Source organism: Gekko japonicus, unplaced genomic scaffold, assembly GCF_001447785.1.
Source record: "Gekko japonicus isolate JY-2015 unplaced genomic scaffold, Gekko_japonicus_V1.1 scaffold1920, whole genome shotgun sequence".
In the NCBI taxonomy this organism is placed as follows: Eukaryota; Metazoa; Chordata; class Lepidosauria; order Squamata; family Gekkonidae; genus Gekko; species Gekko japonicus.
In genome coordinates, this window is record NW_015173193.1 from 54,165 (window position 1) to 82,158 (window position 27,994).

General features: G+C 41.1%; 1 protein-coding gene across 1 annotated transcript in view; it reads left to right on the plus strand.

Moving 5' to 3' along the window:
• RALGAPA1 (Ral GTPase activating protein, alpha subunit 1 (catalytic)) overlaps positions 1-27,994 on the plus strand; it is a gene marked incomplete at its 5' end in the record, with an annotated part of 108,347 nt that overhangs the window by 52,035 nt on the left and 28,318 nt on the right. Inside the window, 5 exons of the mRNA XM_015422619.1 lie at positions 506-1,370; positions 2,998-3,069; positions 4,054-4,177; positions 7,274-7,429; positions 25,595-25,753. Coding sequence (XP_015278105.1) covers positions 506-1,370; positions 2,998-3,069; positions 4,054-4,177; positions 7,274-7,429; positions 25,595-25,753 — 1,376 coding nt within the window. The remainder of the gene's footprint in view (positions 1-505; positions 1,371-2,997; positions 3,070-4,053; positions 4,178-7,273; positions 7,430-25,594; positions 25,754-27,994) is intronic.

The following is a 27,994-nucleotide window of genomic DNA, read 5'->3' on the forward strand; positions in this document are numbered from 1 at the left end:
ACAAGCATTACAAACTATTTTGTGGTGACATCATGTATCAGTTTTGATGCCTCATCCAGCACAATTAGTTTTCTGAATAATAGTACTGTGTCCTGAAATATCCTTTCTCCTTTTTTAAGTGGAGAGTTTACTTTTCTTTACTCTGGTTTCTTATTAGTGTATGTATTATATCTAGAAAAGCAATATTTTTTCATTGTATTATTTATTTTTAGTGCATTTTAATGCCACCCTTCGTCCAAGGAGCTCAGGGTAGCATACATGGTTTGCCCCTCATCCATTTCATCCTCACAACAGGTAGTTCAGGCTGAGAAGAGTGTGACTGGCCCAAAGTCACCCATCAGACTTCCACAGCTGAATGAGGATTTGAACCAGGGTCCCCCAGATCTTAGTTCAACACTCTAACCATGATACAGTGTTGTTTTTAGTTTGTGTACAGGTCACGCTGTTTAAGTTGAAATGTTTGCATTTATTTTTATAATTAAAACTTTTCCCCTTTGTTTTACAGTGAAATCTCATATTCAGCAAGGATTGATCTCTGTGGCAGCTCGTACTGTTATAACACATCTGGTAAACCATTTGGGCCATTATCCAATGTGTGGGGGTCCTGCTATGCTCACAAGTCAAGTATGTGAGAACAATGACAATCCTTACAGCGAGAGCCCTGAACTTTCTCCAGAACTTTTTGAGAATCCCAACCTCCAGTTTTTCGTACTAAATAATACAACATTAGTTTCATGTATACAAATCCGTGCAGAAGAGGACATGCCTGGAGGGGGATTGTCTGCTGGACTTGTATCGGCTAATTCAAACGTAAGAATTATAGTGCGTGACCTGTCTGGCAAATATTCATGGGATTCAGCCATTCTGTATGGACCTCCACCTCTCTCTAGCTCATCTGAGCCAACTTCTTTTGTCCTCTCATTACCCCATCAAGAGAAACAAGAAGATGCTTCAGAACCTACCACATATGTAGAAGAGCCATGTGTAAAGGATGGAAACGCACTCCAGGTGAAGAGGAGGTTTAGAGAGACAGTACCAACATGGGACACAATTAGGGATGAAGAAGATGCCCTTGATGAGCTCTTGCAGTACATAGGCATCGCTAGCCCTGAATGCTTGCAGAGGACAGGTGTATCACTCAACGTTCCTGCTCCTCAGCCTATATGTGTCTCAGAGAAGCAGGAAAATGATGTAATCAATGCAATCCTTAAGCAACACACAGAAGAAAGAGATTTTGTTGAAAAGCATTTCAATGACTTAAATACAAAAGCTGTGGAGCAGGATGAGCCAACCCCACAAAAACCCTGTTCACCATTTTACTATTGTAGATTACTTCTCAGTATTCTGGGAATGAATTCTTGGGATAAAAGGTAATAGTACTTTACTATTAAATACATGCTATTTTTTTGTCTTCTGTCATTCAGGACAAAGCTAGACATATTTTTTCAGTGGCATATGGTTGCCACTTAAAACAGGAGGCCCTCATCTGTTTCCTGACAGTGTCAGCTAATACAAAACATGTAAAGTTACTGCTTTGCATATTTCCACTGAATATAAACATATGCTGACTTCTATCAAGCATTTTGTATTATGAGACATTACTGGGCAGGGGAAGAAATGGAGGCACTGGGCTGCCGTTCTTGGCAGCAGCAATGACTCCCCCGTAATGTTCTGGCTCATATTTATTATAAAACCCTTGTTAATGTTATAATATGTTGACAATGCTAAACTGGGCCAATGAGGCCTTGTGATCAGTTTACAGGAGAAAAATGTTGACTAATTGGTGCAAGTGAAGGATGGTTTTTCTGCCATTTTTACCCCATCCTATGGAGGGCAGGGGGAAGGAGGCCAAGTTTGTTTGTTCTGTATTGCACTGATTTTCTGGTCAGGGAAAGACTGCCTGTTCAGTCCTTCTTGTCTCTTTGTTCTTAATCCAGACTCCCATATAGATGCATCCCTTTCCCCTAGCTGACCTGAATTCAGAAATACCATCAGTTTGAACTGTTTCTTGTGGACAGTATTTTTGTTTGATTGTGGTATATGTACAGTCTGTTACAGATCAACATGCAACTTTGTGAAAGATATGAACAGTGAGCAAATCAGTCCCTGAGTACTATTGTTCCACAGAATAAGCGTATCCAAATGTGCTAATTTTCCTGTTGCTATTTGATCTGTTGTAACCTCCCATGAAACCATTTTACAATGCGAATTCTGATCCTAGTTTACAATTATTTACTTATATCTGTAGTATCCAAAATGAAAATAGGTTTCTTAATACCGGTACGGGATACTTAATTAACCAGCCTTTCATCAAACACACTGGTGGTTTCATGAAGGAATTAGATCTCATTTTTTTGTAACATGTCTGCTCTTTCACTTGTGCACTGAAATTTTATTTTGTCAAAGCAGCTTGTTCTTCTGTTCTTAGAAGGCCGTCCTCTAAAATGTTTTTATGAGCAGTGCCATCAGTACCAATAATATGGAAGATGACTATTTTAGCATAATGTAATTAGGCTTTTAAAATTCTGTAAAGAATTTTGGGATATGTCTAGGTGCTACTTTACTCTTATATTGCTGCCCACAGTTCAGAGTTTTGTTTTTCCATCATTCCCCCCCCCCTTTTTTTTGCATTTGCTCTTTTGGCTGGTGTGGAAGTACCTTTTTATCACTAAGCAGTTATCGTCTGGCCTATGAAAGAGCAGTTTTTATGTGCTCCGAAGGGAGTCCTGTTTAGCCCACCAGATTAAATGGGAAGAAGTGGAATGAAGTGGGGATTATGTTCAGGGCACTAACAAGGATGCAGAAGACCACCTGGGATAAAAAATAACTATATGTATATATTATTTTAAAAAGATCTATTCATCTTTGATATAGAAAAAGGTCTTACAAAAGGCAAGAAAACTGTAGGAGATTGCATGAATGGAATTGAAAATGTGTTGTTGTGCTGTCCTATATCTGTCATTGCACACGTGATGTTTGTTAAATTTCCTTATTTAGGAGAAGCTTTCATCTCCTGAAAAAAAATGAAAAGCTACTTCGGGAACTGAGAAATTTGGACTCAAGACAATGGCAAGTTATGTGTTTATAATCAAGCTTTTAAATCAGTGTTGATCATTTTAATTTTGAAAGAATTTCTGTTTTGCCACATCCTTTTATAGCAAAAGTATTTTTGATGAGGGTGGAAATTTTGCCCATCCCAGTTGAAATTTGTGGAATTTTCCTCTAAATAATTGTCTTTAGAACACAGATACCAATACCTGTAGGTAATTTTAATTTAGCCATGTTTACTGGTTTTGTATGCAATTGGGCTGTAAAAGCCAGTTATTCCTTAGCTAAAGATAAAAATCATTGCTCAAGTCATCAGTGCTTTAAGAATGAAGCTGACTGCAGGTGAGGTTTCCTGTGAGCAAATATAACTATTTCCCTGAAGACTGAAAAATCAGAGAAAAGAGGCTTTCTCTAGAAGACATTTTTTCCAAGTCAAAAAGTGGTCTGTTTCTTTATAAATTAAATACCTGCTCTTGTTAGTTTACAAATTGTCACACAAGCCATTTCTAAACATATTACATGCAAACATTAAATATAAATTATCAAAAGAGATAGGCTATTTATTTCTTTTTTCCATTTATACTGTGTGGTTTCATATCTGCAAACTAGACTCAGATGAGTAAGAACAAATTCAGAGACAGGGACTCATTTGTTCCAGCATCTTCCCCATATATTTTTGTTAGGAAGAGTCCTAATAATATTTGCACATAGTTTATGGCTTTTTTATTAATCTGACTTTTAACTCACCGTCTTAGTGAGGCAATTATTTTGAACTATGGTTGTTAGCCATATAGATGGGCAACTGCTGAAAACATTTCTGATAATGTGTTTTTCCAGCAAAAATACATGGGAACAAGTAAATAAAACTGTACAAATGCCAAACAAGATAAAACCCTTGAGATGTATTTACACTGTCAATGTTGTAGCCCCTTTTCTATTTGCATATCTCATTCTTTAATGACTTCAGAGTACATTCTTATGTAATTGCAGTCATGTGTCTTACAGCCGAGAGACGCACAAAATTGCTGTATTTTATGTTGCTGAGGGACAAGAGGATAAACACTCCATCCTCACTAATACTGGAGGAAGTCAAGCCTACGAAGATTTTGTGGCAGGCCTTGGTTGGGAGGTATCTGTTCAGACTACTTTCTTAATTCTAGTTCGCTTTGTATTACCATAACAGTAGCAATTACTAAAGAATTAAGGGACCATTGTGCCCTATTGTCTAGATTTTAAAATAGCATATTCTCTCTCTCTCTCTCTCTCTCTCTCTCTCTCTCTCTCTCTCTCTCTCTCTCTCTCTCTCATATATATAATGGTGGCATGCTTCTGTCACAGACTGTAGAGTTTAGGCAGACAAGAAGTTACAGGTTCCAGCCACTTGCATGAAGCAGGCTTCCTCCTCACTCCCTATCAGATGCAATACGAGGAATACATAGTCATCAGTGTTTTCTTCTTTAGCTTTACTATTTCTCTTAAGTTCCTGCTTTTGCTTGGTTGATGGGAAGTGACTTAAATGTGGAGTGGAATTTTTCACAGCCATTATCTCTGAGAAACATGCTCGCATGTCCAGTAGACATGTTTGTGAAATCTGCCAGTCCTTGTTCAGAGGTTGTAGCTTATTTATTTATTCACTTTATTTATACCCTGCCTTTTACCCCGATGGGAATCAAAAGTGGCTTACATGTTCTCTTCCATTTTATCATCACAGCAACCCACTGACATAGGTTAAGCTCTGTGTATCGGTCACTCAGCAAGTTTTTATAGCAGAGTGGGGATTCAAACCCGGGTCTCACAGGTCCTAGTCCAGCATTCTAGCCACTACACTACATGCTGGTGTGCACTACCAGTAGATGGATTTCTTTTTCTCTCCTAATCCCTACTTTGGAGACAGGGTGGTAGTGCTGTTGTCCATTTGTGAACCTGTGATCCGTTTGGTGCCTAGAAGGAGCAGAGTCTGTGAGAATGGCCTGAAGTAGCATAAAGCATGCCATGGATTAAAGAGCTGGTAGAGGTAAAGGTAAAGGGTCCCTTGCTCGAAAGCCAGTCGAATCCGACTCTAGGGTTGCGGTGCTCATCTCCGTTTCAAAGCCAAAGAGCCAGCACTGTCCGAAGAAGTTTCCGTGGTCATTTGGCCGGCATGACTAAACACCAAGGCGCACGGAACGCTGTTACCTTCCCACCGAAGTGGTCCCTATTTATCTACTTGCAATTTCTTGCTTTCGAACTGCTAGGTTGGCAGGAGCTGGAACTAGAGATGGGAGCTCACTTCATCATGCGGCACCCGGGTCTCGAACTGCTGAACTACTGACCTTTCACCGCCTGCAGTTCAGCGTCTTAACCACTTGAGTCACCGCAGCCAGAGAGATAACTTGTTTATTTGAAAGGAAGACTAGGGTGTTGTTTTTTTTCACATGTGCCTTTCAGGATAAACGGGGGCATCTTAAATTTACATACAAGTTACAATTTTGTACAGTGATCTGAATAATTTGTGGACAAAATTGGGGGCAGTTGTCTTACATTCAGGGTTTTCTTGCTTTAGGTTAAATATGGTAAGTGCTCTCTTAGCTGACTTTAGACCACTATCTTTTTATCTTTAAAAAAAGCACATACCACCTTCCTGCTACTAGTCAAAGTGGTCCTAGTACAGTATAATACCTAAAAACAAAAACAGTATAATCAATATGAAGCAAAAGTAATAAAAACAGCAGTAAAAGGTGAGGGAAGGAGACAGAACAGGTAAATAGGATGGATTTAACCTGGTACCTAACCATTTTCAAATATGGTACCAAATGACCATCCTGTGAACAAGAGTACCACTCATGGTATCCACAGAAAAGCCTGTCTCTACTGCATACCCTGTAGATATCCACTTAGCTCATATGGGAAAAGTGAGCCTACTAAGCTATACCTGTAGAGGATTTCAACATGGACCAAGTACTCAGTTATCTAACAGATTCCTTAGTACTGAGTAGCCATCTAGTCTGTCATATCATCAGCTAGAAGCCTTATACCTTAATCATATGGAGCCTAGAACAGCTAAATATCTTGGTTATGGTTCTATGGCTGTTCACAGTTCCAAATATTGGAAGGTGCCTGCTTTGAATGTTAGAGGCATTCTATCACTTCTTTGCTTGAATCCCCCTCAAATCACAAAAAGTTCATTGGGTGTTGTTCTGCTACTGTTCTTTTGTCTTGAATAGCTGATCTCTGGATCTCACCAAAACTCTCAAGACTTTTGGTCAACAAACTGTATAAAGTTCATACTGAAAGCTGTTTGTTGCTGAGGAATACATAGCTTCAGTGGATTTCATGAAACTTTACCTCAGCATCACATTCCAGTCAGTGCATGGGATTTTTTTCCAGATTGCAGGGTATTTTAGCTAAAATCAACTGTGGGGGTTCTGAAGGGCTTGAGAGAATAAAACCTTTTACTGGCACCTGAAAGAATACAGATTTGGCTCCAGGAGAGGGAGGGAGCTCCAAAGTTACAGGCATCACCACTGAAAAGGCTTTCCTATGGTGCTTACCCACCTAGAGAAAGCTTCTGGTAATGGCCTCAGTTCTGGGCAATATAGGATATTATTTAAAAGGTGATCCTCCTTCCTGTGTTATATTCAGTAGAAGATAGATAAACTGACTACTACAAGAAGTCAATTTGTTCTTCAATTGGAGAGATTTTTCAGATTGCCCTGTTAATGGGCACATGTTTCTGAGACCACAGTCATCTTTATTCTTGCATGCTTTCCTAATGAGAAAGGCAGCCTAGTTCCTCACACCAGAGATAATACAACAAAATCTGATTTGTTTTTGTTTGAAGCATTAAAATATGCACAGAAATAAATAAGGACGTTCATCTGATACTACAGAAATTACAGTTAAAATGTTATTAGATTGTCAAATGACAATAACTTTTATATCTATATTGTAGCATTTTCATTTTTTCCACTTACAATCTGAATCCTCGGTACTTTCACCGCATCTTAAAATAACATTGTTCCATGTATTTTGGGCTGCTGCCTGCCTACAGCTGGTTGGTTTTTCTAGTTAGTTCAAATTAAAACTCAGCCATTTTAGCTTAACAAAAGTGGCATCAATGGAATTGAATCACATCTGAGTACTTTAAATGGTTCTTCTGTCACCTGAATAGTTTTTTCTTCCAAAGAAAGATTACCTAGTATGTGTTACACTTTTTAAAAGCATGATGTTGCCTGCTGTGTTTTAGGTGAACCTTACAAACCATTGTGGTTTTATGGGAGGACTGCAAAAAAATAAAAGTACTGGATTAACCACTCCATATTTTGCTACCTCTACTGTGGAAGTAATGTTTCATGTATCAACCAGAATGCCTTCTGATTCAGATGACTCCCTGACAAAAAAGGTAAGTGCTTTGAAATAACTGTCCTTTAGGGTGGCAAAAAATCCAGGGAATAAAGAACAAATTATTCCATTAAACATTTGAGATTTTATTAAACCTTTGAATTGATGATACCTTTGAGCTGATCTTGCCTTAACTCTTTACCACAGAAAGATCTTTTCATTGCTCATAATTTCTTGGTACTTCTAAGTAAGAGGAATAACAACTATGGCAGTCTGAAAATAAAATATAAGGAAGCATAATGCCAAGCAGAAACTCTGTTATGGAGATTCTAAACATTTTTGCTGAGTCTGCTTATATAGGTATTGCAGTGATTACACTGAAACTGTTTGCTTGGCTTTCCACTCATCTTTTTGGTGCTCTGTGTATTAGGGTTGCCAGGTCTGGGTTGGGAAATATCTGGAGATTTTGACGGTAGAGCCTGACGGGGGCGGAGTTTGAGGAGGGGGGTATAATTCCATAGAGTCTATCTTCCAAAGCAGCCATTTTATCCAGGTGAACTGAACTTTGTCACCTGGAGACCAGTTGTGTAATAGTGGGAGATCTCCAGCCACCATTTGAAGGTTGGCAACCCTACAGTATGTACGCATATGCGAGCATATAAATGCATCTGTTCCTCCACACAGGAATTCCGAATTTAGGTATATTGACTTCTTCACCACACTTACATACTCAGCAATGTACACCCTTTCCTTAGTTACAGGTAAGGAAAAAAGGAGTAAGAATATTGTTCAGTGGCTTCTGTGCAGTTCCACATGGGACTGCATGATTGCAGGCCAGTCGTGGAGAAGAGTTTCCAAGCTTTTAAAGAATATTCTAGCTGTTAGGAGTGCTCCCCCTCCCCTGCATCTACAGAGATCCCTTTCCTGCCCAAAGGATCATGTGACAGAGGTGGGGAGAGTACTCTTCTCTCAGTTCTCTTCTTGCTGCTGTGAGGAGAAGACTAGCTTCCTTGAACTGCTTCATTGGTTTATCCAAGAGTTGATTTGAGCAAAGTTTTTCCACAAAAATCAATCAATAGAACTAGTAGGATGGCCTAATAAATGTGAGGATTGTGGGTCCAAAATGGCCCAGAGTGACGATCATAAATCATGTATTCTATGTTGGGGAGAGGGCCACAAAGGCCCAAGAAGGCCCAACCAACTGTGATTAGATCGTCATTGAAACTGCTGCCAAAAAAAGCTAAGAAAAAGACCAAACATTTTCACTGGAGCCCACCCCGTGACTGATTGTCTTCATCTTGGCGCTGATCAGTCTCCCCTCGAGGTCAACAGGCTCTGTCTTCCAGAGGTCAAGCTTCACCATCACCTTGGGATCGACATCAATGCCAGCGGGAAATTCACCGCAGAATCAAGGCTTGACACCAGCAATCTTTAGATCAAGGTCCCCCAGACACCATGCTTCACGTACTGGAATCAGTGTTGAGCTGTCATCACACCCAAAGATGCCTTTGCCATCAAGACATGCTGCTTGGTCCCTGAGGTCATCGGAGGATGAAATCTTTGAAGTGCCACCATCTGCTCCCTCTACAATACACCAGAGCAAAGGACAAACAATCCAACAGCTGCCTTTTCAGTGGCCACCTCAACAGAATTCTTGGTTCACTTTCCCTTTATGATGCCACCCCAATGGGGACCATGGGGACCTCCACAAGGCCCCTGCCCTTGGCAACCTCCAAAGCCAATCACCAGATCCAAAGGTGAGCACTGTCCACAGTACCAACCAGTGGCAGAATCTTCTAATCAAAGTCTGACTTGGAGGAAGAATGGCACTAAACTTTGGAGGCAGGTTCTGAGAGCACATCTATGCCTTCCCCTGATGAGACAGTGGGCGACCCATCAGTAGTTTCCCCCATGGAAGACCTGAAGCTGTACTCTGAATGGCCAAGGCACTAGAACTCAGCCGAGCCACGACCAACAGACCCAATAACAAAAATTTTATATAATTTTATGTAATACTGACTCTGGTCCCATCACTCTTCCTATGCTTCAGGGTATACAGGATATAGCCATGAGTGTTTGTACTAAGCCTGCCTTCACTCCAGCTTCAGCAAAAAAAACTTGAGGCCCTATCCAAGGTTAGAGAGGATGACTGTGACTATCTCTTCTGCCAGCAACAAGTGAACTCTCTTGTGTAAGAGGTTTCCCTGCCAGAGTAAGAGCAGGCAACCATTCCTCCCATTTGGAGGAAGGCCTGAGGCTGGACCATTTGGGAATGAAGATTTATTCATCTGTGTCAAACTTTACGGTGTTTGATACAGTTTGTACAGATATTGTCTGATGACAAACAAGCCCTAGCTAAACTTCTGATATCAGAAGGGCTTCTGCAAGCAGCAACTCCATGCAGCCAGGCATATTGCCAAAGGCAACAGTAGGGTGATGGCCTCTGGCATACTTTATTTTTTACATTTATTAATCCCCCTATCCCAGCTTACCTCAGAATCAAGGCTTGACACCAACAAAGTGTGCTTCAGTAGTCATTTCTTATCTAAGGCTGAAAGGATGCACAGTTTATCCTTACCTTGACGACTGGCTCTTTGTAGATGATTCCCCAGACAGACTAGCTGTGAATCTTCAATTTGCTCTCAACGCCTTGCAGGACTTAGGTGAGATTTCTCCCAGTTAATAAGAAAACCTATTTCTTGTCCCGTCCACTGACTTTATTGGGGTGCCTATTGATTCTCCTGAGGGGAAAGCATACTTGCCTCGTCAAAGGGCTAACACTGTTCTGGCACTAGTCAAGAGATTTCTGTCTAACAGATTCCAGCCAGCCTTATATATCCAAAAGCTTCTAGGCTACATGGCTTCAAACACCGCCATGGTGCCATATGCAAGGTTCCACTGCAAAACTGGTTTATAAAGAAATTTGATCCCAGTATCGAGCCTCAATGGAAGAAATTATTGGTCCCTAGAACTATCTTAAGATCCTTAGTCAGGTGGTCTGGGTTAAATATGTTCAACTGGGGATACAATCCCATGACATACAGTTGTTCTCTGACGCTTCCCTCATGGGTTGGGGAACTCACTGTGAAGGGTCTGAAGTGAAGGGTGTATGGTCTGAGCGGGAATCTAGACTCCATATTAACTTGTTAGGGTTGAGGGCCATCAGGCATTCTCTTACTTCTTTTACAAAAATCACCAGAGGATGACATGTCCTGCTAGCTGCAGACAACATCACGTCAAAATTTTATCTAAATAAGCAGGGAAGCACAGGATCTGTTCATCTCTGCAGAGAGATGAAGCACATCTGGCAATGGGCAGTAAGGCAGAGAATCCATCTGATGGCCATTCACATAGCTGGTCATGATAATGCCTTAGTAGACAAATTAAGCAGAGACACAGACGTGAACCAAGAGTAACAGAATGCTACCTGTCTCCGATTTTCAGGGAATGGGGAGTAGGGGTATGCAATTCACTGCCACAGGAAGTGGTGGCGGCTACAAGCATGGACGGCTTCAAAAGGGAATTAGATAACCATATGGAGCAGAGGCCCATCAGTGGCTATTAGCCACAAGGTATAGATAGGGGCTCTGTCTTCTTGGTGCTTGGGGGGGGGGGGTCAACAGTGGAAGGGCTTCTAATGTCCTGGCCCCACTGGTGGACCTCCTGATGGCACCTGGTATTTTTGGCCACTGTGTGACAGAGTGTTGGACTGGATGGGCCAATGGCCTGATCCAACATTGGCGTCTCTTATGTTCTTATGTTCTTATTTGGATCTACCCACGCCAAAAATATACACAAAAAATACCTTACTGGGTAGATTTTAGCATCCTAAATGCATCCAGGTTTTCTCAGGAAAATTAAAAAAAATCCAAAAAAAATTCTGGATATATTTGGGAATTACTGGGTAAATGTGAAAACAGTGGAGAGGCTGGAGTAAATTGTTCCGGCCTCTCAGCTGTTCATCGGGCTTCTGTGGCAGTCCCTTTCAAGCTTAAAGGGACTGCAGAATACAGCTTGAGGATCAGCTGTGTCGGTTGGGAGCAGACTTTTCCTGCAGGCTTGGCTTGGTGCTGGCTTCTCATGCAGACCAGTTTAAACCAGGCTGCAGAAGAAGCCAGCCCTAGGATCATCTGTGCAGATTGCTCCTCAGAGGCTGGGCTTTGCGCTGGCTTCTTCTGCAGCCTGCAGTTTAAACTAGAGTGCAGGAGAAGTGAGCCCAGCCAGGATCTCCTGTGCCACATGGAGCAATGTGCTGAGTGCTCCATGCGGCACAGCAGCTCATGGAGCTCACGTATCCTGCAGACCGGTTTAAACTAGAGTGCAGGAGAAGGGAGCCCAGCCAGGATCTCCTGTTGTGTGGAGCAGTTCCTAGGTCTAGCTTCTCCTGCAGCCCAGTTTAAAACGGACTGCAGGAGAAGCAAACCCAGCCAGGACTTCCTGTGCCCACAGGGAGTAGCCCAGGATTGGGCTGGCTTTTTTTTTAAACTGGTATTTTTCTTCTTGGATCTATTGGACCCCCCCCCCCCCCGAAAAAAAGGGCATTTCTTTAAAAGTCTCAGATCTGAATACTGTACTGGTATTGGATCCAGGATTTTTCAGAAATGCTAGAAAAATGTGGGGTCCAATAAACCTGAACTAAAAAATACCAGTTAAAAAAAAATTGCACATCCCTATTGGGGAGTCCCTGAGATAGATCTCTTTACATCCACAAACAATACCAAATTCCACCTGTTTTGTTCTAGGGCAGCCCTGCACAAAAAATCAGTTGGGGATGCTTTCCAGTTATGATGGCATGGCCATCTGTTCTGTGGTTTTCCTCCTTTTGAGATGCTGCACAAGGTGATATCAAAACTAAAAGTAGATGGGACCTCGTGCATCCTGGGCCAGAAGGGTGCGGTTCCCCACACTGTGGAAGTTAGCTAAAGGGGTTTACAGGACCCTGCCTCCAGCAGATGACCTTGTTCACATAGGGCTGGTCCATCACCCAGATGTGAGGTCATTACATCTGATAGCAATTAAAGGATGCTCAGTGTTCTCTGCTCCTGAATCCAGAAGGTTCCTTAAAAAAATTGCATAGTATTTTTCCGCCTGTTGTACCCCTGGTTCCTCAATGGAGCTTGTCATTGGTTCTAATGAAGTTAATGTATAAACCTTTTGAACCTATGGCTAAGGCTGAATTGGCATTTCTTTCATACAAGACTGCCTTTCTAGTAGGTGCCACATCTGCCAGAAGGGTAGGGGAACTATGTGCGCTGCACTGCGACACCCCCTCCCCTTATTAAGTTTCATGTGGATAAGGTGGTGTTCAGACCCAGCTTGGAATTCCTAAGGTGGTGTCGCATTTCCACCTAAGCCACAAGATATCAACCCCTCTGTGTTCTTCCTTTTGCCAACGTTGCCATTGGAGCAAGCACTACACACGCTAGACATGAGAAGAGCACTCCTCTTTTATTTGAAGAGAGCACAGGAATTTAGGAGATATAGAAATTTAATTGTATGCTTCAAAGGGTCCAATAATGGTAAGCTCACTGTCCAAATGGGTAGTCACTGCCTTTATGTCTGTTTACAGTGAAGCCAAGATGCTTTGCCCCATCGCTCTGAAGGCTCACCCCACAAGGGCTCAAGTTTAATCAGAAGCTCTCCAGTCCAAACTTGCACTTGATGCCATTTGTAAAGCAGCTACATGGTCCACACCTTTGACATTCGTCAGGCATTACTCGATGGATGTGCATTCCAGGAACAAGGCTGCAGTGGGAAAGCTTGTATTACAAGTGATCTTTTGTTGATCAGCCCACACCCACCTCCTCAGGAAGTGAGCTTGCTACTCTCCCGTGTGAGACTGCACAGAAGCCACAACGATGAAATCGGGGTTCTACTTACCTGTAACGGTTGCTCATCAAGTAGTCTTCTGTGAAGGCACACATCCCTCCCTCCTTTCCCTGCTGTGGGCCACTCATCCAATACAATAGCATCCTCACAGCGGGAAAGGGACGTGAGGGAAGAGTGTTCTCCCCACCTCCATCACGTGATCCTTTGGGCAGGAAAGGGATCTCTGTAGACGGAGGGGAGGGGAAATACTCCTAACACCTAGAATATTCTTTAAAAGCTTGGAAGCTTTTCTCTGCGGAAAACCCACAGTGGCTGCGGCAGATAGTCAGGTTAGGCCATCTTCTGCTGAGTCCCTTCCAAGGGCCTCCACTAAACCAATTCAGTCTGTTATAGCAGTGGGCACTGAGTAGACAAAGGGCAGAGGCTCAGTCAGACCAAGGTCATAACATTCACGTACAGTAGACCCCTGCCATTCACATATTTATGATTGCAATTTCATTTATCTTTGGTCTAATCATGAGAGGTAGTCTCCACCCTGTTTTTACCCAGTGCCATCCTTGTAGTCATTAAATCATTAAACTCTGTAAGAAATTTGGTTTCCAGCGGCTGGGAGGCAGCATACCCCTCCTTTCCAGTGTTTGTGGATTTTACCATTCACTGTGAATCCAAGAACTGATCCTCCCACAAATGGTGAGGTTTGTGCTGTACTTTGAATTCCTTGGCAATGCACAATCTCCATCATGGATGCGGCTCAGCAGGTCAATTTATTGGCATAGGTAAACACTCTACTTACCAGTCAACATAATATACAGCCCCAGACATACCTGCTTCCTAACTGTCCCTTTCAACCTTCAAACCCTCACTGGTATTTGAACACTGACTTTCTACAGGGTATCCAGCGAGTGTACTCTTCACACAATATTCACTTTATTTTTATTTTCCAAATGTCTAAAATGTAACATGAAATATTTAAATGTATTGGTTTTTGATAATTGTATGTATTTGTAGCCAGTATGTCATCAGAAACACCTTTCTTACAGCCACCTCAGGAATAAACTGTTTGCACCATTGGTATTTTTTTTCTTTTTAAAATGTAATAAATCCATATTAGTGATAATAAGTTAAGGGCTGGAACATTTGCCCTATTACAGATGAACAATTGGCTATCATTAGATGGTCCCCCCTCTATTCTGTACATATATCTTCAGATGTGCTAATCCATTGAACAGACATTAATGAGCGCTGGTTGAAGTGTAATATTGGAGGAAGTGAGGCCGGTTGACCTCAGCGTGGAGTTTAATATTTGTAATTAAATTAGATCGCCGACAGTTAGTACAGAGAAATAGCTATGCCTCTGGCAAGCTTCAATTATTGATGACTTTTTGGTCTATGTTCAACCTGTAGATGGTTCTCTGTATTATTATTTAAGACTTTGGCTGCAATCCTAAAACCACTTTCCTGGGAATAAGCCCCATTGGAATAAAATGGGATTTAGATCTGAAGAGACCTGCTTAGGATTGCTCCCTTGGAGCTTTAAAATTTCTCACAAGTGACTTGAAAACTCTGTAAAACATCTGAATATTTCAAACTGTGCAACCTAGGAATCATTTCATAAAGTGCACTTAGTGGCTGTAATCAAAAGACCAATAATATAGCACAAGGCTGCATGCATTCCATTCCTCAAGTGGTTGTGCAAAGCTTTGTGCATAGGCTATCATAAGTGGCACTGGATTTCTTGATCTTTTCTTCATGTAGTAGACTTTTAGATAGGCTCTTTTGTACATATTACAGCTCATCTGTATGCAGTCGGAGTCTGTATAAAGATCATATTTTCTGCATCAACTTTTGGTTGCAGTAGGCAAGCCTTAACTACAAAAACTGAAGCACATTTAAGTGGCTCAGTGTGCTTAAATCTCACTGAAATAAACAGAACTTAAGCCAGTGCAGTCTTATGAACACTTTCCTGGAAGTAAGCCCCACTGAATAACATGGAAGTTACTTAGGTTTGTACTGTAATTTCCGATCTATACATTTAATTCTGAATGTGGCCCCAAAGCGCTAGGGTTGCCAGACCCCCAGTCTGGCCGGGGGATCCCCTGGTCTTTGGGGCTCCAATCCGCCACCAGTCAGTTGGCTAGCAGGGAAAGCCCCGTCACCACACAACGTTCCTGTTGTGATGACGTCACCCAGAAGTGTCATCATTATGTTGCCACCCTCTGGGGATGACACACTAATTTTTGAGCAAACTCTGTGGTTCTGAGGGCAAAAAACCATAGACTTTGCCCAAAAACTAGAACTTCACTTCTGGGTGATGTCATCGTGGCGCGCATGCCAGAAGATCCCAGCCAGCAGCCTGGAGCACCCCTGCTGGCAGCCAGGTAGGACCTGTTAACCCTACAAAGTGCCACAATCAAATAATCTACCCAGTGGATAAATATTTAGATGGAGGTAGATTTTTCTACAAGGTTGGGGAAAACCCATGTTTGCAGAAACATTGGGTTTTTTAAAAAAAAAAAAAAAAAAAAAAGAATCCAGACTGCTGAAGTGGTGTGCACTTGTGGTTCATGCTAAAGAAAAAAATCTCACAACTCTATGTTGCATCATAGCCAGCATTTGGGTGTTGCCACCATTTGGAGATTCCCCCTCCCCCCTGACTTCCTGTTTGTCTCCTGCTGGTTAGGCACTAAATGTAATTCTGGAATGTGGCCTCTAGTATCCTACCAGAAAAGTTAGTTCTACGTTTTTAATAAAAGTGTAGATGTAGTATTGTTCTACATAATTTTAATGACCATACATTTAGTATAATTGTTTTTTAAATAATGTCTTTCATGAGATTCAGGATCCAGTTTCTTTTAAAATATGAACTAGTAAACTTTTGGGTTCCGATAAGAATGTATATTGGCTCTTTCCTTCTATGGTGTCCTTCCTCTGTTCCCTTTAATCTGTGGGAGGCATTGGTTTAAATCTATATATAAACAGTGGCTCCTGTTTGTTTTTCTGTTCTCTCTGGTGTTGTTCCTGCTAGACATAGGGGGAGATGGTTTTTGTGCAGATGCTGGCATGTAGGCAGACAGTGAAGTGAACTGCAAAAGATGGAGGCAAGTGTTACACTTGCTTCTGTCCCAAGACACCAGGCAACATTTGCCCTGCCATCTTGATGCATCTGCATTTCAAGCAGTAATGCAAAAGAGAGACTTAGGGCCAAAGTAAATCATGTGCAAAAATGTTGATGATGAATGTAAGATCTATTAACATCTGTATACTACTTAAAAGTAGCCATTGGGTTGGCTGTTGTTAGTCGCAGTAGGAGGAAAAGACACTTCAGCTAAGGGCAGAACTAAACATGATAGGGGGATCCTCATGTAGTTACACTCATCTGCCCATTCACTTGCAAAGAAAGTAGAAATGAATCTTTTAAATAAAGACAGGATAGAGGCACTAAACCCAATCCCCTCCTGTGACTTACTCTGCTGCACTCCATTTCATTTTGCATTTTTCTCCCCACCCAGCTCACTTTCAGTACAGGAACTTGGTTGGGAGAAAAAGCAGTAGAGCACAGTGAAGTAAGGCACAGAATGAAGTTTCCCCTTGCCCATATGTTATTCAATTTGAAAGAGGACCCCTCAATTTTTAAAATGCAAATAGGGACAAGCCTATGCAAATATCTGCTTGCTTGGTGCCAAATCCTCCCTGTACCTGCTCTGCAGATAAGAATTTTAATTGTCTATAAATAGAGATCCTCCTAGCAGCCAGAAATGTTGAAGAAAGGGTCATTTGTGTATGTCAGGGGTGGGGGGAGTCATCCAAGTTGGAAGGGTAGAGAATTACAGTCAGGAAAAAAATGTTTTCCCCTGGAAATGCATGGAATAAAGAAAATGCATGTAATAACAAACCTTTTTAGAAATAAACACTACAGGTGACACCAAGCATTTTTGTGCGTATCCATATATAACAGTGCTGAGCTGAGTCTGTTAATAGAGTGAGAAGGCAAGTACTCTCTAGATAACACCTTCTCAAGCAAATGATAACCATGAGGAATGTACTTTGTAATAGTCAGAAACTTTCTCCAGAAGTATTGGATGAGTTCAGAATGCTTGTTTCCTTTTAACCCAGAAGATTATTTGCAATGTCTAGTTTGCCCAAAGGTGAATGAGTACCTTATTGATGTCTAGTTTGCCCAAAGGTGAATGAGTACCTTATTGAGTCAGCCTTGGCCGGGAGGGCAGGATAATAATAATAATAATAATAATAATAATAATAATAATAATAATGTTGTTGTTGTTGTTGTTGTTAATTATAATGATAATTATCTTAGAAATGTAAATAAAATTAAATTTAAAAAATGTCTTCCTGCTGGTCCTGTCATTGCAGTATCAAGATTCTCATTTTCAGATACCATACTAATTCAGTAATTTATTTTCTACCAGTTTCCATGAAAGAATGAAGTTTTGATACAGCAGTTAAATAGCAAATAATGTGATTAAGCTAGAAGAAAATATCCAAAAAAGTCTTTTTTATAACTGACAAATGAATGGCTGAATTTATGTTATATTTCTCCTCTTTTAAAAAAAAAAAATTAACTACCTTGGTGTACTTCAGTTAAAGGAAACTGTCAGCAATACAAAAATGTATTTAAAATGAAGTAATAAAATGTTAATTAATATAGGGAGCAATAGTTCAGATTTTTTTAGATGATAGTCTGAAGAATGAGCAGGACCAGAACAGTGTCTTCTCAGTTTAGCATTTATATGTACCGTATATACTCGAGTATAAGCCGACCCGAGTATAAGCCGAGACTCCTAATTTTACCACAAAAAACTGGGAAAAAGTATTGACTCGAGTATAAGCCTAGGGTGGGAAATGCGAGGGTTGGAGGGTTTTTTAAAAATATATATATTTCTGTTTGCATACATAAAATGATGCTGGGCATACTGTTTTGAGTGGTAGTCCCCTGTATTCAGTATAATAAGGACACTACTGGTCTGGTAGTATATTTGCAGCAGTGACCAGTCAGATCTTTCTGGAAATAGAGCGGAAATGGAATAGCTATTTTTGTTGTTTGATCCTAGTAATCTGGCATTCAGTGGTGTAGCATTTCTTCAACAAGAAATTCATTTTTTTTCTGTAACAGGTAATAGATGTAGAAAGATCTTTTCCTAGGGTGGTAGAGTGGAAAGAGAGGAAAGACCGATCCCCGAGGATGAATGAGGGCATTTTGCTTCTGTTTTGGAGGGGGATGGTCTGGGCGGGGGGGAGAGGAGGAGGGGGAGGAGGGCCTCCCGTCTGCGTGTGTTTAGTGTTGTTTGCTATCGCTTACTTACACCCGTGCAGCTCCCTCTCGCCGCGCGCTCTCTAGTGTTCTGCTGAGCGGAGGAGGTCTTTTAATCCGCTGTTATTTTTTTTCTCACTCGAGTATAAGCCGAGGGGGTGCTTTTTCAGCACAAAAAATGTGCTGAAAAAGTCGGCTTATACTCGAGTATATACGGTATGTATTATGTTTCACTAAATAGTTAAGTTAAAGATTGGCTGACTCCACACAAGGGTTTTTTCCCTGTGGTGATCATTTTTGCGAGTGATAGTTGCTCAGTTCACATTGGTAACAGAGACAGGGCACAGTTTAATCCATATTTTTAACCCTTTTTAGCCTAGAATATACACACACTTTTGTCATGCGCTTCTCATGAGTCTCCACCCACCTTTTTATTTTGTGGTTCATGCATAGCACAGCTCAAGAATAATATACTGAATCTTTGGCAATGCTAATTACAATAAGGTACTCATCTTTATTGAAAAGATTAGCTCCTTACTTCTTGGGGGCAGAAGAAAGAGTGCTTCAGGAAGTTTTCAAATGCTAACTGAAAGACCAGAGAAACACTTGCCACTTTTGTTGTTGTAATATAGTCACAGCTTAATCATGTCGCCCTGACTCTCCCTCCCCCATTAAAAAAAATCTCAGTTTTGTTGCTGCCAGCAAGGATACCAAGACAGTTCACTGCGAAATGCAGGGAGGTGGATAGGGGTTATTTCGTAGACAAAGAGGTGCAGCAGCTCATTAGCATAACTCATTAGCATGACTTATTTGCATATGCCACACACCCGGACATCACTGGAAGTGTGTCAGAAGGCAACACCCACCGCTCAAGCTCCACTGGACTGTTTTGGATTGCTAGCTATTGGGGGGGGGGCGTGCAGATCTGTCCTTACAGAGGAGGGAGAGCTTGTACCTGAATAAAACTTGGTCTTAAAGGTGCCATTGGACCGGGGGGGGTGGGGAGAGCTCTGCAACTTACCTGGCTGTTTCTTGCTCTGGCTGAGGGCTGCTGGGAGCAGGGGGTGAGGCTTGTTGCATGTGCCCACCCCCTGGGCTCTTTACTGCCGGATCTCCGCTCCTGTGCGCTCCTGCAGGAAATGACCCCTGGAGGTGGACATTCCTTTCACTCAAACAAAAGTATTACCTTCCCTTGCAGACACATGAAAAAGGTTGTCCCAACAATGTCATGCTGGCAAATATCTCTTCCGGTCACCACCCCCCCCCCCCCCCCGAATTTTTAAAAAATAAAGTTTTTAGTTAATACTGAGATAATTAATATTGGGAGCAATTGTTCAAATTTCTTCAGTTACATTTTTAGATGATCATCTGAAGAATGAGCAGACCAGAACAGTCTGTTCACAATGGGAACAGCAATGGAGGATGCCATTGGCCAGAAACAACAAAAACCAAACCCGAACCTGACTAGAGTTGCTGAAATGTGTAATCAGCCATTGCCACTTACTTCAAATGGATTATGCCTCTTTGTTTACAGCGGGGTAGTCATGTTGGTCTGAAGCAGCAGGACATAGCTTGAGTCCAGTGGCACCTTTAAGACCAACAAAGTTTTATTCATGGAATAAGCGCAGCATACAAGCCTAGCAAAGGCAATTTGCTATGAAACGTTATTGGGGGGGGCACACAAGTATTATGCCCCCTTTTGACTGTAAGATCTTTGATCTGTTCTTTGTTTCTCAGCCATGAATATTGGCTTGTTATCCTCCGTTTTCTGTTATTGTGAAGATTTCCTTTAGACATAAGAATCTCACCACGTCCAGCTTTGTTTTCCTAGTTTCTATTTCAGAAGCCAGCCTCCCTCTCTTCTGTGCTGCCAAATCACAGCAGCACCTTTTCCCACTTAGCCCTGATTTTTCTGTTTGGTACCTTACCAGGGAATGGGATTGCAGAAATGGTAACTGGATCATGAACTTCAAGAAGTAAGATTGTCATTTCTCATCCGCTCTTTAGATTAGGAGATTCTACACGTTACTGATAATTCTGGCAAGAGTTCAAGGGTTAATGCAATAGATAAATGAAAGGAACTTTCTGTAAATTGAGTCCTGCATCATTTCAGTTGTCTTGCCTTTCCAAAACTAACTTATTTAATTTTTTTAAAGTAAATACTTGAATTCTTCCTGCCTGTGTGCTTTGCTTTTACTATCGTTTATTACTTCAATTATACTTGGTATCACTTAGAACAATCTGCCATTTGGAAATCTCAGTGTAGCCTGCAGTTTAGTATTAACTCTGGCTGGTATTGTAACATGTACAGCATATGACATTAATGTATCAAAATTAGATTTGATCATCCCTTCTGGTTATATTTATTTCACATTTCTTTTGTATTCAGTTAACATAAACTTATTAGGAAAGCTGACACATGGTTGATGGTTGTAAAGTAAGAATGTTTTAAAGTATTTCGATTTTTTAAAATGAAATTTCAGGTATCTCTGCTTTCTCCAGTCGTTAGTTTGTTCAGTGGTTAGGCAAAATTTTTAATCCTGTGCTATAACTGTAGGAATAGTTTAAGCAAAGCTTGGTATTTCTATTACAACTAATTTTACTTACTAGTGCTCGTCAAGATCAGATGCTTACTATATTAACAGCTGTCTCCATAGTGGGTACTACGAAGGGTGAAATTTCTGCTTGGTTGTGGGCGGCAAAGTTATAAGTTATACTCTGAACTGAAATTAGATAGCACCTAGATCCAGTTCATTAGGATAATGAGACCATCTTCCTCTGTGCAACGTCTGAAAAGTTTGTGGATAATTGCATATTCTTTTGGTGACATTACACTCTGTAACAAGGCTCTCTGAGTGCTTTACAGTACAAACTAATAACATAACAGAATGAATAAAATATCATCAGTAATTCTAAAATACCATCAATATGGCCTCAACTCTGGATACTTAAATCTGTGGATTGGCACCATGGACAGGTAAATACATCTTTCTACAAACCAGAGAAACTCACAGGGCTGCTGTGAGGATAAAATAGAGGCAAGGAGAAAGCGTAAGCTGTGTTGGGTCCCCACTCAGGATAAAAGTAGGGTATAAATGAAGTAAATGAATAATAAATACAGTTGAAGATTTGGAGCAGATAAAACGTGGGTGGGTGGTGGGAGGGAGGGAAGGAAGGAAGGAAGTATGACAAGGGGAAGAAATGGAGGTTGCCAGGAGGAGGAAAAGTGGAAACAGTTTGAGAAGGAGTATACAGGGGAATATCATTGCAGGCTCTCCAGGCTCCCTCCAGGTCTTGACAACTGGGCTCACACAGATTTTCCTAGGGTAGAGGGTGCCTAGGTAGGGAAAGCTTAAGACAGGGGAGGTAATAGTATGTTGGCTGGTGGGTGATGGGAAGGAGAGAGGGTAGCAAGAAAGGGGAGAGGCAGCAAGAGGGGAGAGGCTGTGGGGACGGCCAAGGAAGATAAAGAGGGAATATTGGAGGAGGGAAGAATGAGTTCCCACCGCTTGTCATCATTAAAACCAAACATAAGAGTAAAATAAGAGACTCCAGATTAAAACATTCACATCCAGTTAAAACTGGTTTAAATTTTTAAAAAAGTGTTAACTCTTATTTTAAAAATGTTGAGGCAAGCATCTCTTAACAGAGAATTCCACCACTACAGCACAACCATTAAGAAGGTTCTAGATCTTACGTTTATACATAGCATACATCAGGCAGAAGAGGCACTTCTTCTCACAGCTTGTATGGCTGATCTTAGAATTCAGAAGGGAAATATGCAGGTAGTCATTCCTTCAGATAATGAGAGCTCCCACTGTGTGAGCTTTAAAGGTCAACATCAACTGCTCGAACAAGCCCATGGGGGGAAAACATTAGTTATTTTAGGACTGGGTTGTGGTCTAGAATGTTTGTCTGACCACTGTATTCTGTAAGAGTTGCCATTTCTGAATGGTCTGCAAGAGTAGTCTCATGCACAGTATTCTAGCTCAGAGGTAACTCAGGAATGGATGATCATCATGAAGGAGGGAATACAGGCAGCTTACCAAACAAGGCACTCCTGGCTACTCCTGCCATATGAGTGTCAAGAAGCAAAAACTGGTCTAGGTGACTCAACAGGCAGCAAAATGCTTCCATCACTTTTATCTTGTTTGGACCAAGTTTCAGATTACTGGCCCTCATCCAGACCATTACAGATTTCAGGAGTTGTTTGTGGGATTCTGCAGCCTCACTGGGATTAGAGTAGGAGAGAAAAGGAGACAGCTATATTATCCAATACTGATGACACCGAACCACAAAATATTGAACATCTCCCAGTTGTCTCACGTAGGTATTAAAAAGCATAGAGAATAGAAACCTTTGAAACCCCTACACAATCTCCCATGGTGGAGAACATGAATTTCCCAGCACTACTCCTGTAACTTACCAGACAGGAGACCTTCACAAGTAATTCTTTCTATTCTCAACCCAGGCAGATGTCCCAGAGGAGGGCACCCACTCATGGGGGAGAGTGGGATATAAATAAAATATATATAAATAAATTCCCTGCTTCGTCTTTTGTTCCCCACTAGGAAATAAGATTGAGAACCTTGTGTATGATGGAGGTGCCATCCACAAAGCTCCCCCAAAGGGGGGCATCAACATGATGAAGGGGCAGACATTTTTAAAAAGGCAAGCAGCATTTTGTCTGGCCACCAGAGGGAGCAGAGAGAGGAACCTAGAACTATCGGAAGGGATTCCAAGGGGAACAATGTGCAGACGAATAGGTTGCAGTGTATAAGGATCCATGTTACTTTATGAGACAGATTACCTTACACTCAGAAAAATACATTTTTAGCTATTGCATTACAAGGGGAGCTTATATTTTATAGACTGTTGTTTCATATTCTACAAAAACTCCCAAGAACTTTAAAAATGTGGAGTGCTTTTCTTTCTGCTCAGGTAAGAGCTGATTCACATGTAATCACACTACTTAATTTCCTATCACAATTATGGAATGGATAATTGCAACTGAAAGTGTGCAGTGATTCCAGTGATGCAAAATTATGTGAACATTCCATCTGTGGTATTAGCGTCATCTTTCACTCACATGTAGCAGCCCTAATAGCCCAGAGTAGCCTTGCAGGGTTGACCATGTTCAGTACTTAGAAGGGAGGTCATCAAGGAAGAGTGGAGCTGCTATGCAGAGGAAGGCAGTGGCAAACTACCTCTCTTCATTACCTGCCTTGTAAACCAAGTGAGGTGGAAGTTCACATGGTCAGCATGAGTTGGCTGCAACTTGACAGTGCTCTTTAACTTACCTTCATTCACATAGGCAAGTCACCATCTGATGCTGCATTCATCATGTACCAAACATGAACTAGACTGAGACTGCAGTCTTAATTATGCAGATGCTTTAAAGAAAATTGGAGGCACATGAGTAAAAAGCAAATTTGTTTTAAGATTGAATTCAGTGACACAGTATAATCCTTGTGCAAGAAATGAATTTGAACTCTCTAAAAATGGTTGTTTGAAATTGTGGCACATATATATTTTTGCCAAGGGAAAAGTATGTTTTGTTTCAGTCACTTGGAGACTGTAGAAAATCCATTGTTACATTTCATTTTTTTAAATATGAATGTCAATCAAGTGTTATAAAACAGAATATAAGACAATTAAATATCACTATACTTAAACATCTTCAAATATCATAACTTTACAGAGTTAGGCTGTATTCAGATCTTGTGAGCAAACCTCATTTTATTTGTAATTAACGCAAACCTTTATAATTGCTTTCTTGTGCTCTGTTCTTTCAACTTTTCCTTGTCTGGTTCATGGAACTCATAGGAAAAAGTCCTTAATTAGTTGCGGTTATTCAAAAAAGCAAATGGGGATGTCTCATTGAAGTTAGGTGCCTTTCCAAAAATTAGGATTGTTACCCATGATTGAATCCTAGTTACCATGGAAGAAAGTAGACAAACTAACCCCAATTGGTCTAGGTGTTTTCATTTTGATGTCTTGAGTAACTGAAGTTAGTTGAAAATATTTACCGTCAAAGGAGGAAGAGAGGCCACAAGCACAGCTGAAAACCAAGTTTATCTGTTCACTGAGCCTTAGGTATGCTTCATACTGTAACAGTAACACTGTCTTGAACCTTTGGGTTCATGCACTTCATCCTGCCCACTCCCCCCTGTGGATCATTAGAAAAACATAAATATTTTTGCTATACCCGTAGCCAGTTGATTAATTTGAATCATAAACTGGAGGTTGGATTCACACAACTGCTGGTGGAAGCACATGGATACCCCACCCAGAAGCCCCTTTTGACTCCATATAATCATCCCAGATTCACGTGGATAAACAGCTACATGGGACAGGGGGTTGCAGTGACGAGGGTGATAGGGACTAATTGCCCCCTGTTCTGTTAGCAGAATTCCAGCCCTCAACTGAAGGAATAATGTTTCCAGGGGTCATAAAGGACTGCTAAGCGAAGGGAAGACACAGGAAATTTCCATTGGCAGTTAGCTGGACCCGTGTTTTCTTCTTGGCCTTGTACACCATAGCTCAATTGCCATTTGGAATCCTGGTTCAGAGGGCAAAGAACAAGCCATGGCTTATGAGTTGAGCAAAACAAAAAACGATGGATTGCTGTGGAAGTATGTAAATTTTTTTAGCTGAGTGCAAGAGCAGGAAGGGTGGAGGTGGAAGCACACAAGCTTGAGAATTCCCAAGGCTCATTCCTGTAAAACCAAACCACATATTGTCATTGCATGTGAATCTTGGCTTTATGTGGAAAGGTTTTGTCTTTAGAAGTGTGTTCTCCATTAGCTTGTAATACACAAACTTTGAAAGCTGGCAAATGAAACTGAAGAGCCTAAACTGAATCAGTAGTGCTTTTAGCAGGCAGCCACAGCTTTTGCATGAAATGAGTCTGTTCTTGAGCTGGCCAAGGTGTCATTTTAAAGTTATTTTGGAGACATGAACAATTATAACCCAGTCTTTAAAAATGACTTGTTTAAACCTAAAACAGATTCATGGTATTTTATAATTATTTTCTACAGTTGTTGCTGTTTGTTTTACAGATCCTTAATTTCAGCCAGAGTTTAGAGAATTATATGTTTATAAAAGTAAAAATTTCTGTTATTTCAGCTAAGACATTTAGGAAATGATGAAGTTCACATTGTCTGGTCAGAGCATACGCGGGACTACAGAAGAGGAATAATTCCTACAGAATTTGGAGATGTGCTCATTGTTATATATCCAATGAAGAATTACATGTTCAGTATCCAGATTATGAAGAAACCTGAGGTAAAGCTTTATTTTCTTCATGCAATAGCTGTGTTCTAGATTGTTCATGATTCAGCGTGTTCTGGTTTCCAGGATAGTAAATTGCTCCATCCACTCAGTTAGCTGTTAACATTACCAGAGGCAGCCCCCTTGACACAGAATTCATCTGAACTCTGAGCAGGACAAGGAAATGAAAGCAGTTTAAGGCTCCAAAGGTAAATGTTTGCAAACTGATATTCCACAAAATTGCCCCTTTGCACACTGCTGAGAGAGCTAGCAGCTGGTGGGTAGGTATTATGCAACACTGCAATGTAAAATGCCATCTTCCTTTGTTCCAGAGGTACAATTGTGTCTCTGCATTCTCTGTAATTGCATTTTAGCATCTGAAGTCTAAGAGAGGCAAGATGACATTACAAGAGAGATTGACTTCAGATGTCTTCCCCTATCCACCTCAGTATTGTCATACTTTATCACTATGGACTGGATACAAGTTTCTGCAAATGGCACATGTTTACAGGAGCAACTTTAACTGCCTTCCACTTTGCTTATCACCTGTTGTGCTCATACGTGTGTGCTAGGGTGGTTAGAGATACCAACCAATTGTCCTTCCTGCTGCAGTCCCCTGGTCCACATGGCATATTTTCCTGGAGCGTCTTTCAACTCCCAGCTATAGCTTCTCAGATGTAGGGGCCTGCTGAACGAAGGGAAAGGTGGTGGGAATTGCTTCCACAAACTTGCTTCCATTCACAGAAGCCTTCGGATCCAAAACAGCATGTGCGACTTTCCAGAACAGGACAAGACTATAACGTTTCCTGGAGCTGATAAGTATAGAAACTCTCAGTCAGCCAAAGGAAAATGTGATATGCTTGTAACAAAATATCTTGTTTTCACATTAGAAGAAGCTGTAATAATCAAGTTAGGTTTTTAAATATCACAAATAAAGCTAGTAGCAGTAAGAAATTAATCTGATACCCATTTCTTTTGTTTTCTGTGGGAATCACATTTCCCAATGTACTTCTCTTCCTCCAGCTGGGATGGAATTCTTATAGATTGCACCCATAGCCCAAGTGAGCCTCCCTGCCAAAATTCGGGCAGATAGAAGAAAGCATCCCCATTCTACAACCTATTAAAGTTCTCACAGAGAGGGCACTAGGAAGCATGAATTGGCATGGGAGCAAGCTTTTACCTCCTTTTCTGGGATTCTCATGTCAGGACCATCTGGCTATGTCTGTGCAATATATAAATTGATATAGTTAAAATATTCCCCCCAGTTTGTTTGCATGGCAGGCTGTTGCCTTTGGAAGGGGCTCGACATCTGGGGGGAGCTTAGACATCTGCCTTTATTCCCCTCCCAACCAATGTTCCCTCTAAGCTGAGTTAGTGTGAGCTAGGTCACAGTTTTTTTGCCTCGGGCTCACACGTTTTTGTCTTAGCTCAGGAAGAATGGCTCCAGATCAAACTAATTTATCCAGTATCCCAATTCTCGCTCACAACTTTAATGCCAGTAGCTCATAAAGTAGAAGTTTTGCTCACAAGACTCCACAGCTTAGAGGGAGCATTGCTCCCAACCTATCCTGTTAGTATAAATGCAGAGTTTCCCACTCTCTTTGTGTGCATCTATAGTGTTTGCTTACAGAGTGCGGAATGAATAAGAAATTAGAGCAGTTTCACACCATCAGTGAGGAATGATCCAGAGCTAATTTTTCTGACTACTAAAAACACAACCATGTTTATGTCAAGGTTGTCAGTCAGGAAAGCTGCAGAAAAGCGAAAAGCTGGAACAATTGCCTGTATCCATCCATTCCACCACTAGTCTTCATATTTACCATCATCTGACTCCTGAAAAGGAGATTTATGTGTAGAGCAGGTAGCTTTCTCATTGACTGATTAAGAGCTGAATTTGCAACACAGCACTGCATGCATAAAAGCCCTTGCTGGATATCCCCATCAGCATTTAGCTTTGGCTGCAGTACACATCAGAAGATGATGAATGCAACACTCCACGAATGGTTTCAGCTGTCAAATAGTAACTAATAGCAGCAACCACCATTTGAGTAGCTAGACGCATGCAGCCCATTGCTGTGCATATGAATCTTTGAATCAGAATGTATGCTATTAACCAACACACATACCACAAAATTTGTCCCATATTATGATATTCCTTGGCTTCCTTCAGTGATGTGGCAGTATCTTAACAGTGATTGTGATTACTTGTTCATTAACTGCATGTTAAGATTGCTCTAACAATAGGTGTGAATATAA